Below are 16,271 nucleotides of genomic sequence, written 5' to 3'. Positions count from 1 at the left end.
CTAACTCTGGCGAGCTTTCAAAATGCTCATATTTACTCGATCTTTATAAGTTCGTGTAGAACCGAGCAGTAACAATGGTTTTAGATTTTTTTTAGAGTAATCTTTGTAGGTTTGGGTTTATATTACTTTTGCTCTGCACTTTCCGGTCGGCAAGATTTATATGCTTATATGATGTTTTTAGTTTCACCGTCACAGGGTCTTTTTGCTACCTTTAATGGGTATTCTTGGTTAAGGATTTTGGGTTTTAAGTTCGTCGGCGATGATTTCCAAGCACTGAATTCGTGGTCACTCACTTTAAGAAGTTTGGAAAAATTACTCATAAAGGGACTCTTTTACTCGTAAAAACATTCAAACTGGTTCGATTATACTTCAAAGAAAACCATTACTTCTCTGATTCAACCAGTTTTATCATCCCATTCTTTGCGGTGATTTTTTTTCTTTCTTTTATCGGTAATGTTCGATTACATAGGTTTCTTAACATATTATTGAATTTATAACTAAATCCAATCTAAACTTCATTCCCTGCGAATCTCAAGACAGTAGGATTCATATCTTTGGTAACGAATTGCATAAGGGAAAACAAAAATAAAATTGTTTTTTTTAATATAGATAAAAGTTGGATTACATGAATATACCGGATACATGATCAGGAAACATTCATGAATTTATTGTAAAGACGTTTTCTTATCTTTAGACTCTAAAAAATCGTAAAACTTTATGGTTGTAGTGGTGCTACCCGTATGCAAACTATTAATTCGCATCTATTTAAGTGCATCCAGATCCTTTGAATCTTCAAAATAGTTAACATGTTGGACGGATGTCATAATCCAATAAATAAAACTTATAAGAAATCGCCATAGATGGTTATTCTTATAATTTCCCAAAAATTAATTCGGAAATATATCTACTATCTTTAATATGAAATGAGATTAATAAAAAAAACTTAAATTACATTGTTTTCCTATATTGGGGATTGTAACAGCAAAGGAAAATCATTAAACCTAATTAAACTAGACACACTACCATAAGCTTCTTTAGGTAGTAGGTTCGCTATATTTTTGAGCTCTCTTGGCACATAACTACATTTTCAGGCATTAAGGTTCGCTAAGAAACTAATGCAATCTAAAATATCATGATTTGTTTTCTATTTTAGTGTTGATTCCATCTCTTTTATATTTGTTACTACATTCAAGTTATCACCTTCCGAATGCAAATAAATTAACTTTAGAATATGTTTAAAATACATTAGTAAGGTTGTAACGTGAGATGCCCCACAATATACCACAAAAAGATATATATGTATATCTCCATTTGGAAAGACAATTGGTCTCTAAAATATGATTCTATGCAGCTAATATATAAACCGTTGATCAACTGATTGACTGTGTATCTAAATCTTAAAAAGTGTACATCCTCAAATCATGAAATTGTTAGTCGGGTTACTGAAATTAGGATTCTTATATATTTTGTATACAAACTCAAGTGGAAACTAAATAGAGACGGCTTGTTCAGAATAACATCAGCTTATAGAGTAATTAGGAAGTTACTGAAAAGACGAGGGTACCCAAATATACCACAATCTTGAACTTTTCCACCTATAAGTCCTCTTACCGAAAGTTATTGTCTATGGACTGAGTCGAGACAATACAACGAACGGTATTCACACTTTGTGTGATCGTCTATGGATACAAGATCGAGACAATACAATTATCAAAGTGTGATTACTTGATAATAGGTTCGGACTTAACCAAACTCTAAACGTCTGTGTACTTTACTTTAAATTATAATAACAACAATTATAATTGCGGAAAACAAAAGTAAATGACACAACAAGATTTTGTTAAACGAGGAAACCACAAATGCAGAAAAACCACGGGACCTAGTCCAGAATTGAATACTCTCAGAATTAAGCCGTTATACAATATCAACCTAACTTCGTATAGTTGAGACCAAGAAACTAAACATATAGTTCACCTAGTTTCTTCAGTATCCCTGCGCTTCCAAACATTCAATAAGTGCAGGCACTGGAACAATTCCTTTGGTTCGTATTCCAAACAGTAAAGGAACAACAAATCTGTTCAGTAACAACTCTATTCAATCTCAGTGATATGAGTTAGACAAAGGCTCTTCTGTTTAATCCAATAAACTCCTTTGTCGGGTTTATGTCAATCTATCCAATAACTACCAAATTAGCAGAGTTTAGATTATGCAATCAATAATATGATCTATAAAGATGTTAAATACTGATACCGATCTATGCAACTAATCAATCAAATCTATATCAAAGATAAACCGATTATAGTTGGATCCCAGCCGATCAAGTTTTGTGCACACCAAAGATTATGAACCCAAATAAGAAATCTTCTTCGTCTTCATATCTTCTTAAATCTTCAATAAACACCTGCACACCATAACTTGAATATCTTTTGATCAATCACGCACAGAACGGAGTCTGTTAACAATGGATTATCACAATACGTCTTTAGATCTACAAACAGTTTTAAAGATCCCGTCGACACTTCGATCTAGTTTGAGTGAATCTTATATCAGAAGAGATGATTCACAAGAAATAACAAACTAGGTGCAATCAAAGTTCAACAACCGTTAGTCAATCAAATCAAATCGAAAATTAATAATACTACAATTATCTAGTTTCCCACCAACGGTACTCGTAGAGCTTCTTGATCCCAAAGAAGTCTTTAAACGAGCGGTCGTAAGAGATTTCGCCTAATTGGGTACTTTCTTCTCCGAATAGACGGCTCCACCAGTAACAACACAACAAGGTAATTTTTCTGGCTCTTAGAATAGTTTGCTCGAAATGCAAACTTGGGTATTTATAGACCAAGGAAGTTTGGAACCAAGGAATTTCCAAAACCGAAAATATTCTCAAGATATGCAATATATTTCCAAATTCGGTTTTCATAATTCCTAGAAATGCTTTGTCCAATATTAATCCAAAAGAAAATCTCCAATTAGTAAATGCACATTACCAATTTTTATTTTCCAATGATATGCATTTTAATTGCTGGTAATTAAAAGCATATAAAATTAACAACCTTAATTAAAAGATTCTCATCTTATTTCGGTCCGGGATCTCCTTGAGTTATTAAGAAATATCTTTGAACAATAAAAGATAAGAGTTATTGAACATGTTCAAAGTATATCGACATCTTATTTCTTTGTAAATCCTCTTTCATATTTACAATCTTGGAACCGATTATAACACACTTCCAAACAAGTTTAGAACTGGTACATTTGATTTCCAAGAACTATGTGAATGATCAAATCAACACACTAATCATGGGTTTACGGTTCTACCAAACAAAAGAATAGGTTCTACCTTAATATGGTTACTGGGACCGGTTACATCAGTTACCAAATTGGTTACATCAATTACCAGGACTGGTTACCATATTCTCATGGTATTACTTGTCACCAGTTACCAGGATCGGTGACACCAATTACCAGGACCGGTTACACCAATTATAAGGATCGATTACACATCTCGGTCACAAAAATTACTAGGATCGGTTACACAAATTACTAGGATCGGTCACACCAATTACAAATATTACCATCTTAGGTGATTACTTAGGATCGGTTACACTAATAAAAGTCATACCAATACATAAGTCAGGCACTGTGAATAGTTTTACCAAGATACATTATAAATTATGATCAATTGTACTAATCACACATATTGGTAATCCAAAGATATGCAATGAATAACAATACCAATAAGCCTAGCGATTTCCCTTTCAATTCACAAAACAAGTTTATGAATGTACTTCCTTTAAACAAATGTAAACATTGTTTCGTAGGACGAAATCTTCACCCATACCCATAAACCTAATCACAATAGCATTCATACGATTATGTCGATGTCTTATATACGAAGTTCAAAAGATAAGTGTTATACTTCGTATTGTAATTCCTTAACACTATGTCTACTAGAGTATAATCATTCACAGCTTCGCAATTATGTTTTCAATATAGCACGACTTGAAAGATACGTTGGGAATGAAACAGTTCAAGTAAAAATATTACTAACCTCAAGAGGAAGGATGAGGTCTTCGATGTAGATTGTTACTTCTTCACATTCTTCAAGTCTTCGAGTAATACTTGTATGTCTCATTATCCTAATCTTTCTAGCCTAACATATACAAAGTTTTCTCCAGTACATAATCAAACGACTCTTTAATTGAGTTTTGAGTCACTAAAATATGATAACCAAACTTGATATATCAACGCTTGGTGAGTTCAACCGAGCTATGCTCTAACAGTTACCTTGCTACCATCCTTCTGGGAATAAATATATTATTAATTGGAAATTTTCCTGGAAGTGTACGCTTCTCCTAGAATTCAACATTTCTTATGGAAATGTTGGCATAGATTCCTTCCAACAATGGACATGATTGTTACATTTACTAATCATCAAAATAACCTTGGTGTTTTGTGTGGTAGTTGTAGTGAATCAGTGCAACACATCATAGTGGAGTGTAATGTAACTACAAACATATGGTAACTAACTTTTCTTGTTTCTAATGTACCGAACACAGGTTTGAATTTCATGATTGGATAACTGTTTTTTTTAATAAGAACATCAACATTCATGACTTATTAGAAACTCCCAATATTATGGCTTGGCACTTATAGGTACTAGATTCTTAAAAAAATTGATTACATTCAGGTCTCATATAATGGTATTGCAGGCAACATCATAAATCACTTAAATGATTGGAAGCGGAGTTTGCAACCTGCACTTGTAGGAAATCAACCTCATAATCCAAACCACACCAACTTTACTTGGAAACCACCACTACCAAGAATGGAAAAGATAAATTTTGATGCTTCATTCATGGAAGGTGTTGTTGTTGCTGGAATTAGTCTAATATCTAAAAATGATGCAAGTGCTTGCACTGGAGCTAAAGGATATCCACCACAACAAGCCGAAACCAAGGCGCTCTTAGCATTTGTGCAATAGAAAAGAGAAAAATGTCAGCGCGAGGTGATCTTTGAAGGAGATTGCCAAAATGTCATAAGTGCAACAAATAGAAAAGCCTCTACAGTGAAGTAAACAAACTACAATTTAATAAATTATGCTTTATTTATTATTTTCTTGGTAATATGCCTATTCTCATAAAGAGACAAACAATGTTGTCGGTTCCATTTCAAAGTTTGCTAAAAGTCTAAATATCAGCTAAGAATGGGTACAATTGTCCATTCTTTCTGACTTGTTTTTTCTTTGAAGTACTGTCTGGCTTAAACAAGAACGCACAAATACTTAAAGAAAAAAACCAAAAACAAAAACATTATGCAGTAATTTGAAGAACCCTTATCCAAATAAATTTGGTGTAGCTAAATTACCCTTGAAAAAATAGAACTAAACTAGTATTAATAGATTAGTGTGTTAAGATTAAACTTTGGATTTTGATTTTATCTTTTAAAGTGTTAGTTATAGAGAGAGGGTAAAGAAGGACTATAGGAGATTTGAGTGATATGAAAAATTCTAGTGAGGGATTTGATGTTGGGAAATCTTCATCTAACCAAGAACAAGAAGGTGCTTACATAGATATATTAATGTTTGATTCGTCAAATTTCAGACAAGAGTCGGCATTGCTAAGTCGATGAAGACTATGCCGACTCCAAGAAGTCAGTATTACATTCATCAACTTAGCAATGCCGACTTTTGGTATTCCCCCAATATTCAGGTACATTCGGCATTGCGAGTGTAGACCACGACAATCCCGACAAAGACCAATTTCAATACAGAGATAAAATTTCTCAATATTAGTATCGATCAATATTGTCGGTATTGTGTTCATGACCAAAGCAATACCGACTGCAGAAGTCGGCATTACATTCATACATCGAGCAATACCGAATTTTGCGGTGGGTATTGCACTCAACAATCGAGCAATGCCGACTGTTTATTTGTTGCTCCATTTTGATCGTCCTCTTTGTCTTCTTCTTATTGGTTTGCAACTGCATGTAATTTGTCTTGCAAAACTTATTTAGGTATCTTTTGAGCCATAATTTAGGTATTTTTGATGATTAATTAACGATGAAATAGAGAAGTTATAGAAGAAGAGAAGAAAAATAGAAGAGTAGTCGTCAGTTGGGAAGAAGAGGGGATATTCGAATTAGGTTTTTAGTGTTTTTTTTCTTTTATAAATAGGATAAAATGCACTATAATCATTTCATCACTAACATAAATACTCCCTAAGTTTGTATTACGTCCCATATAACCGTTAGCATCCTCCGATTTGTGAAGGCATCTCAAAATAATCCTTTAATTTTCCAAATAAATTTTTTCTAGAGAAAAGAAACCACCCTATGTTTGAGACAAGTGGACCAATGTTGACATTTAGGGTCCGAAGAAACCTGGACTTGCATCTCCTTGCAATTGGTCAATCCCGGACTGCCGGATATGTTTATCTGGTCGAAAACAACCGGTGACGTCTATGGAATTGAAAATGGCAAGACATAATCAAAGTTTTAATCAGCTGGACCAAGGTATGTAAAAAGAAACCCACAGAATCTGGATTTGGTAAAGTATATCCGGTGATGCCAACAGTTTTCATTTGAAAAGGACGAAAATGTCACACCTTTGGTCCTTCACCACCCCACTACCGTGCAACGCCATCAATTCGAACCAGTAATTTCAAGTATCTCATTAATATTAATGATAATTAGTTGTTAAAAAAGCTAATCTTATTCAACTGTAGTAGTTATTGAGTTTGACATTTTCATTACATATCAATGAATTAAAAATTATGTCGATATATCATTAAAAATTCATTAACTAACATTGAACCTAACAACAAACAATTACTAGATTCTTTATTTTAAACACGTTTTCCTATGTTTAGGCCTAAAGATTAAGATTATATATCCTTAATTCAATTATGAGTAGCAAATCTAGCTAATGGAGTTTTTACTGTTAATCAGGGTTATTCTGTCGACATATTATAGACATGGATGGTAAAGATATGGTAACAATAGTGATTATTAATACCCCAAATATTAGGAGAAATTAAAATAGAAAGTGTGGATCAAAAATGGATAATCACTCTCATCCCGTTGAAATTTAAACGGATCGGATTGGAAAATGAGATTTTGAGATTAAGAACGTGTATATTTGATTAAGAAGGTGTATAGTATTATAATTTCAATGTATACGTGCTACGTCTATGCGAAGACACCTTTCATACACGTGATGGACCTAGGAGAAAAACATTCTTAGTTTTGTGAAATTATTATCTTATCATTAGAAAAACACCATAGTTAATTGGTTCTTAATGTATTGGACGGGACTATTTTTATTTATTTTTCTACATCCAAACAAAATGGAATCTTTTCATACCGTGGTACTACCGGTTTATAGAATCCAGTAGAACTACCGGTAAATAGAACCTAGTAATCTAGTACTGAAAATACAGAGGCAGAAATGCAGACCGTGAGTCTCCCCTCTCTAGCTCTTTCTCAAATCCTAAAAAAAACTCACACCATCGTCAAAGCTTATTGCTCAAATCTAGTCTAGCTTGTACTAAATCTGAGCATGTTTCTTTCATTTTTTTATTTTCTTAGATAACTAGTAGTTTGGGTAAGATTTGTTTAAGTTTTTGTTTCAATGTCCATTGTTTTTAGGAAATTTTTATGGTGTTCTTGTGGATGTTTTGCACTTTTTGTTTATATCTTATCCTTTATGGAGATTCTCTATGCGCTCTCATGGCGTTTCTTTGTGATCTCAATGGAGATTTTGGGTGGAGGTTCAAGTGTGGTGTTCAAGATTCAAGACTTTGGGCATTTACTCTTTAATTTTTATGAGAAGGTTTTTTTGTTTTTAAGAAGAAAAACCCTATCAAAATGATAGGATTATAATCCCGAAACCATTCTTTTAATCTTAAATTACTTAGTACTTTTGTTGGTAGTTCATTACTTCTCTACACGAATTACTCTTTGTTAGTACGTTTTAATTGTATTTCGATCTTTGATCTTGATGTTCTTGAAGTCCATGCAATCTCTATTTTTACCATGAATGAAATTTTACGCGATCTATCAAAAAAAAAAATGAAGATCATGTAAATTCATAGTGGACTGGAAAAAGCTCTGCTTCGTCACCCTGATGTCAGCAATTTTTCCTCTCAATTTTTCCTAAATGTTTCCCACTATCTCTTCTCAAACTTATCTGATTTCTACCTTCCTTCAATCAATCCTCCTTTGTTTGCTTACTGTTTGTGAATACTGCATTTACAATCCTATCTACAAGACTTGGAAACATATAATCTCAAGATTAAATTCAAGAAAAACTCTGTTTAGTAACATTAAGATTGTTCGTTCAACTGATTTTACACAAGAAAAAACTGGTATCGAGAAAGTTCATTACAACTCTATCAACACCCAGTTGAACACCCTAAACAGAGCTCTTAACCATTAAATCCTTTGTGCTTCTGTAAACCAAAAATTTCATTCTAAGCACTATACCATTACCATAAGCAATACCAATTAATATTTTCCTGTTCACTAAACACTTGTACACTAACAACCAAAACAAACTCCGACCCTTTCAAGACCACAAAAACCAGAAACTCATTACAAAAACCTACCAAAACACCAAATCCAACATCCTTTCCTATTCACATCACCTGTACCAACAAAAGAAAGCAAAAACCGTCCATATAGAGAAAAGCAACTACCTTAAGGCCATCACCACCTGTAGGAGACTTAGGAGGAACGAAAAAAGGTACTGGAATTACCTTTATACAAAAAACTTGTTAACCATCTTCAAAATCTTCTCTAACATTGAAGATTTGGCTATTCCCAGTACTTGTGAAGAGACGACTAATAGTCATCTTCATCAGAATCCCAATCCTCCTCTTCTCGGAACCACTCATCAGCACTTTCAGAAGGTGCAGGAGATGTGTCGACAGACGATGGAGTACTCTCAACATCATCAGCATCACTTCCATCCTGATCCTCATCGATCTCATCCTCTAGGGTCTCCTCACTATCACTGCTATTTCCCCCTCACGCATTGGCCTTGCATAAATCTTGGGATTTAACAGTTCAAACTCAAATCTCCCCTTCAATTTCCTGTCATTATATTCATCCATCCTTGCTTTATCTGCTGCAGCATCAGAGTCCAGATCGCTGGTGTTCACCTCCTCAAAATCATACTCCATCCCTTTTTCTGACTCCTCGGAATCCTCATCTGTTGCACTCCCATATCCTTTACATCCTGAATGTTTCTCTATCCATTCCTCTCCCTTCCTATGATCATATGCCAAAAACTTGGGCTTCCATGCAGTAAACTTGCGATCATACTTTTCCTTTTCCTCGCTTCGTCTCTTCTCTTCTTCTTCCTGCTGACGAATTATCTCTTGATGGCGATGATCAATCTCTGCTTGAATGTGATGTCTCAATTGCTGAAGTTCACTGGTACTCAAAGTCGGAACAAGATCTTTGGCTTGTTCAAAGGGGATTGAAAGTGGAGGATCATTCTGATTATTGGAAATACCATTGTTGGAAGCAATCTCATTATCTTGATTTGCCATATTCTAGTTTAACTAAACTCTCCCTAATCCTTTCCTATTCTGATAAAAAAACCAAACTTTCAAGCTCTGTATTTGTTAATCTCTCCCATAAAATCCCTTTTAAAGAACCTATAATTCCCATTCATTCCCATTTAAGGCGCTTGGTTAAGCGTCATGTCGCTTTGTTTACCACGCCCTGTCAAAACCATGCGTATGGTTTAATCACTATAGACCATAATTACCCTACTCAGCCCTATTTTCAACACCTAATCTTTCTCTTAGCCATTACTTCTTTCGGAATTGCTATTAATGGAGTATCTATTAGGTCATCTAACATTGATATGCATTATTGGGGTCTAATTAAGATTTTATGTCTTATGCAGATTAGAAGAAAGCAGCATCAGTCAAGAGGCACCATTGCGGTCTGGGGCATGTCTGGTAGATGGGTTACTAGCCCCACTACTAAGCCTAAGTATTCTATGAACCTTCTACAACCAGTTCAAAACTACCCACCGCAACACAAATTTTCCCTCCATTTTACTGCCATTATCACATTTGGCAGTTTGCATCATCATACTTACGTCAGTATAAGAAACGAAAAACCCATTAATAATCCACCAACTCTAAACCATGTCAACATTACATACCATTCTCCTCCATCCCAGGTTAACCTACAATGTATTATTGGCTTTTTCCTCACTCGAGTCTCTCACCACCAGGCTCACGTGAATACATCATATTTGAAGGTGTCTAAGTTTGGATACGACAAAGACATCTCATATGATAAACCCCTTCCCCAACACAGTGCTTACAGTATTGGGATAACTACCTTACATCAATTTCCCCCTGAAATCTATTCAAATCCTAGTCAAAAACTCCCACATTCCCTCTTTAAGGTTCAAACCTACAAACAAACAAATCTCTGTTGCTTTTCCTTCATCCATTTTTTGATGGTGGATTTTCATTTAAGGATAAAATTGTAAAAGCCAAAATTATGTGCTGACATCCTGCAAAGGATAAAGCCACTGATAAGTGATGAATACTTCTCCACTTTACTAATTCACCTAGAATAGAGCATATGGCAACAATCCCAGTATTCTGTGAATTTATAGCATTATCAATTAATGCATGACCAGCCTTGTATTTCCTGTGTTGTTCCTGCTGAACTCTCATTATTGGTGCGACATGACGATTGAGTGCTGCTCTCAGCAGCGTAACACGAATCTCCAAGTGTCACTAATGAGACATGCACGAAATACCCGTACAGGCTACAACTCTCGGTGTGTTATACTAGCCCGATTGAGCATACATCTCTCGGTGTGTTATACTAGCCCGATCGAGCATCTGGACTGTCCATCTCAGTCTCAGAAACAATCACGACCACGCAAGTTGTCCGCATGATTTAACCAGCCCAGACGATCCTCAGCAGGAGCAGGCTACCACCTTAATGACCACCAGTGGGCCCGCTTATGCTCTGGTTGGTAGAATACCTACCATGCCTCTCAAACTACCACCGAACACCATCCTGAAGTTGGATGTCCAGGCTGGTATGGAGCGGCTTGGAGGAGTCGTACGAACAAAGGCCGCCTACGGCAGTCTCAAACATCACGTCCATCCAACTTCACCGGCATAGTTGGACGGCATAGATCGTCCCATGGACGGTTGGACAAGCGTTTTCCTGCACACAGGCGGGCCCCCTTCACGCCTGCATAATCGATCCTCCCCTGACCTAGCCACATAATCACGTAAAGTTTCCTGAAGTTCGGCCGACATGAGGTTCAAAGGGTCGCAGGAAATTCCACTAAAGGTCTTAAATTGATCACGACCATCCAACTTCACCAGCATGATTGGATGGCTTAGATCAGACTTATAACCGCCAGACAGGTATTGGCGTGTTCACCACTGGCCCAATGTGGGTCCCACACGATCAACCTCTCCAGATGAGGAGTGTAGGGTGCAATTTCGGTCGGCCAAACTAGCATGCACACAACCGGACGGAAACCGTAATTAGGGTTTGCGACATGCATATGTCGCAAATTGATCGCGAGCGCCCATTTTCGCCAGCTTGGATGAAGGGTCCAGGAATAGACTAAGCAGGTCCGGAGAGTATCAACATGATCAATGTGGACCCATATATCTCCATGTCCGACCAACCAAGACAAACCATGTCTAGGTGTCTCGATTCGTGCGCCCAAACTAGGCATGGTCGCGCGGTTTTCTATTGCAAACTGATCTCGACCACTCAACTTTACCAGACAAATTGAGTGGCTTAGATCGCATATCCATGGGACATTGAGGTACGGACGTGTACACCGGCATGCCGTCTACACGCATGACCAATCGGTCTTGCCAAAAACGCGTCCCATACTTGGATTCGACCAAGCTAAAGGTTGGGGTTTGAGCACCTCCTAAACCCTAATCCAACGATCGCAGATGTGGGTCGCAAGTCATCTCGTCCGTCCAACTTCTCCATCTTGGACGGACAACCTAAGACAGGAGTTAGGCGACCAGTGAGGCATCACCACAATCACCGTCCACCACTCTTCCACATAGAGTGATCGTCCAAGTCAGGGCTTACCTGTACAACCTCCAAACGATCACTCGAAGATGGTCGGACGTGATGCTATTTTAAGACGCTTAATCGTGACTTACTCCGTTAAGCCTTAAAATAACGATGCTTTATACATGCTGAATATATTCAATGCATTACATCCATGGAATACACACGATATTTCATAAATATCGACTTCCTAAATAACTTAGTCATTTAATCTAGCATCACATGCTACCTTTTGTGGGTCCCACGATCCACACACTCGGGACGGTAATCATGTCACAAACTGGGGGATACTTACTGGGGTGTTGTTCTAGCGGTTTACAGCGTGTAGCGCACAACGCGCCATCATAAGAACGTGTCAGGAAGTCATGGACGGTTAGTGATGATGGGAGAAGTGGGCTTTACCTGATCGTGTGACAATTACCACGACTCCACTACTCCATCACTCCACTTCCTCCACTTCCCATGAGAAATGTGGGTTAGGCGCAATGACTTGTACAAATAGGTTCTCCTCCCTATTTCCTAATAGGAAAACGAGACAGAAGCCAAGTGTTGATACAATCGTATTCCAACACCAGAACTGATAGCTTTCATTCTGCAATTCAGTTCAGCTTTCTGATACAAGTCATACACAGCCAACACCTTCACAATCTCAACACCTTCTTCGCTTCCCTCCCTAAGATCAACCCCATCTCCTTCACTTTGTGACCGAAGCAAGTCTGGAACGACCATTTCTTGGTTTAGGCCACAGTTGTACAGATTGATTTCTCGAATCACAAGCACTCCCGTGCAGTGCATTTGTTTAGGGTTTAGATTCATTTCTCATCCACACACACCAAATTACCAAAACCGGCAGAAATAGTTTTCACCCATAAACAATTGGCGACCACAGTAGGAGGTCAATCTCTCGGTTGTAAAGTCAATTCCCTCAAAATCTAATTCAATTTTGTCAATTTCGAAGGGGTAGATCTTAGATTCAATTCAATCATCAATCCGTTTCAAGATGGTAGAACTTAGGTCAGGATCAACAATCAATTCTGATGGAGCTAGTGCGGATAACACTCTCGGTATCGACGTCCCTGTCAGTGGAGCTACCGTGATCAATACATCTTGTGGAGCCGTCTCTTCTACCACCAACGCCAGTGGAGCAGGAGATATTCCAGTAGGTTTAACGCCTCCTATCACCAGAGCCAGAGCAGCCGCGAATCCCGGCATCTCCTCAAGCGTGACGCCTCCGGTGGTCACCAGGGAAGCAACTTCCACCCCTTCATCAGGACGAGGAGCTGGAGGAACAAGAGGAGGATCATCTCCCATTACCATCGCATATTTGATGGAGAGGCAGGAAGTCCTTGCTAGGACTCAAACGGATATGGATGCAACTTAGAAAGAGGTACTCACTTTTCTCAAAACTTTGACCGAACGATTTCCACAAGAGTCACGACATCCCCCGGATCCAACAAGAGATGCATCCAATGCACCCGGGGAAGGTGTTTCCACTCAGACCCACATGAATGAAGAAGCTTGTGTTCCTCTCGAACGCTCAAGAGAAAGGGACCAGCCATCCAACTTCATCACACGTGGGGATCTGGAACGATTTCTCCAAAACCGAGGCAAAGAAAATATGATGGATGCACACCAGCATCAGTCTCCGTACCCTCAAGATGTACCACGAATTCCTCTTCCAAGAGAATACACCTCTCCTCAGTTCTCCCTCTACGATGGTACTGGTAACGCTCGTGAGCACATCTCTCGATTTTTGGAATCCTTGGGAGAGCATGAGTATAATCATGTTCTCCGCCTGAAAGAGTTCTCGAAGTCACTTACCGGAAGAGCGTACACTTGGTACAACAACATCGCACCTAACAGCATATCCAATTGGGGAGAGATGGTCAGTGCTTTCTACATAAAATATTTCTTCGTGTCCGAGAAGATCACCTTTTCAGATCTAGGGAGAGCCTCTCAGCGAGAACAACGAGCATCCGAACGACTTCGTTAAGAGGTTCAGAACTCAAGCACTATATTGTCATGATCTGAACGTCACTGAACGTCAGTTGGTGGAGCTGTGCATCAACGGGATGATACCCATATATCGCGCATAGTTAGAGAATCTGGGCTTTCATACGTTTTCCGAACTCCATGAAGCTGGAAAGCGTTCAGCCACAACTTCCCCAGCGTTGCTAGAGAGAACCAGGGTTTTTCGAAACGAAGATCCACGTGAGAGTTGAGGGAGAAGGCGTCTCACAAACAAATAATACAATACTGGTCCTTCTGTGAGCGTGGTAGGCGAAGGAGGAAAAAGGAAAGCTTCAGCAACGGAACAACAACCCAAGCGTGCGGCTCCAGCACACACGACTTCGTCTCAAAAGGGAGCGGGCAAGACTCCCGCACAAGACACTGAAGATGCAGGCTTCCCATTCCCCATGAGTGAAGTAATGGAACTCTTGGAAGCATGGATTCAAGACGATGCTATCAAGCTACCCCCTATCAGACGACCGCCAACTGAGAAAGACATGGCGGACCCCAAGTACTGCCGCTACCATAGGTTTGTCCATCATCCGACCAAGGAATGCAACAGGCTGAAACAAATCTTTAGAGAAAAGATAGAGGAAGGAGAACTCCAGCTTGGAAACGAAGGTGTTCATAGAAATCCTCTCCCTATCAGGAACTGCATGATTTTTGGGGATTTTGTTCGCAAGACTGTACAATCTATGATGGATCGTTTGTGAAAGATCTTATATTTCTCCAAGGCGCATCGTCAAGACATATTTGCAGCCCTCAACCACGTTGTCTCAGGCTGGCGTTTGTATCCAGAAAAGGAAGCAGTCTCGAAACCTCAGTCTTTCCTGGAAGATGTGAGAAAGGGAAACTGGGGACTCTTAACCGTCACTCGTTTGAAGGATGTCGAGTTCGATAGCATATTGATTGATACAGCCTCCGAATTCAACATCATCACTGTCAAGACCTTGAAACCGGCAAAGATTTCGAAACAGGAAGCTACTCGCAGCCCAACCGTGATTAAGAATCCAGAAGGAGAACTTGGAGATTCCTATGGATACATCAATATTGAAGTTAAATTGGGTGATGCCTTGACGCAAGCAAAGTTCTACATAGTCAAAGAACATCCCAATTATGACATGGTCCTAGGACGCTCTTGGATACACGACAACAAGGAAACACTGGTAGTTTTTCCTCTACCGGTTTCGATACCCGAAAGAATCTCCAACAAGTTGTCTGGACCTGAAGACTGTCTGCTGCTGTATCTGCAGCTTGCCAACGTGACACAACTTCCTGGAGAGAACCCATCAGCATACATTAAAAGGTTCCGATCTCAAGTAAGTCTCATCACGCAACCCTTTTTTCAACCAATCATTCCTCTTGATAAACCCTGGGGACTCGCTCCAACCAACAACCCAGTTCCCGCTAGGAGATGTGAATGGGAGGCCGGTCCCTTCAAGCGTTTTATCAGGAGCTTAGAAGTTGTCTCGATCAAGGATGACAAGACCAAGGACCAGGTATCTGTACAACGCCCAAACCCATTTGGAATTGGAGATCTGGTGATGAGGATGACTTCATTCAATGTTGGGAGCATGACGGTGAAAATGACCACTCCACCTGCCAAAAGGGAGGATGAACCGTACCTGGTAGCAGATGTTATCCTAGACGGCTACTGCAAGATCATCAACGCTGACAAACTGAAAGGCGTAACAATTCACTCACGATGGCTCAAACCCTACCGTGCTTAATACGTTGTGCTACCACTTTCCAGCGTCCTCCACACTTTAAAACGCTGTGCTATTTCCTCCAGCGTGTTTCTTTTGCAATTTCCTTTTCATGCCGCACTTGTAATTCCTCCAGAAAATGATTGCAATACTTGCATTCATAATTAGGGTTTCAATTTTCAATTTTCAAATTAATCGAAATAGTTTCCATCTAGGAATTTCTTTACCCCTAAAGAAAGAAACAAAGTCCTGAGTCAGCCTAAATCATCATTACCCACTAGAGCAAGCCTGGAAGGAAACCCTAAACAAATATTTTGTATTCCCTGGAAGATATTGGGAAAGAGAATGTGTGCTGAAGAAGGAAAATATTTCGGGCCATTTACCCCAGCAAGACCAGAGAGATCTCGCGTCAGGAGCATAGACAGGTCTATGGTGTTTCATTATGGCATTCTCTTTTTC

At 38.7% G+C, this 16,271-nt stretch overlaps 1 protein-coding gene across 1 annotated transcript; it reads right to left on the bottom strand.

Moving 5' to 3' along the window:
- Window positions 1–8,844: 8,844 nt before the first annotated feature.
- On the bottom strand, window positions 8,845–9,557 carry LOC113296014 (nucleomorphin-like). Its single transcript, XM_026544345.1, has 2 exons — window positions 9,067–9,557; window positions 8,845–9,016 (listed from the first exon to the last, which is right to left on the bottom strand). Exons 1-2 carry the CDS (start codon window positions 9,555–9,557, stop codon window positions 8,845–8,847), a joined length of 663 nt encoding a protein of 220 aa, XP_026400130.1.
- Window positions 9,558–16,271: the final 6,714 nt, after the last annotated feature.

The sequence above is a fragment of the Papaver somniferum genome, chromosome 7 (assembly GCF_003573695.1).
Source record: "Papaver somniferum cultivar HN1 chromosome 7, ASM357369v1, whole genome shotgun sequence".
NCBI classification, from domain to species: domain Eukaryota; kingdom Viridiplantae; phylum Streptophyta; class Magnoliopsida; order Ranunculales; family Papaveraceae; genus Papaver; species Papaver somniferum.
This window is presented reverse-complemented; position numbering and strand designations above follow the sequence as displayed.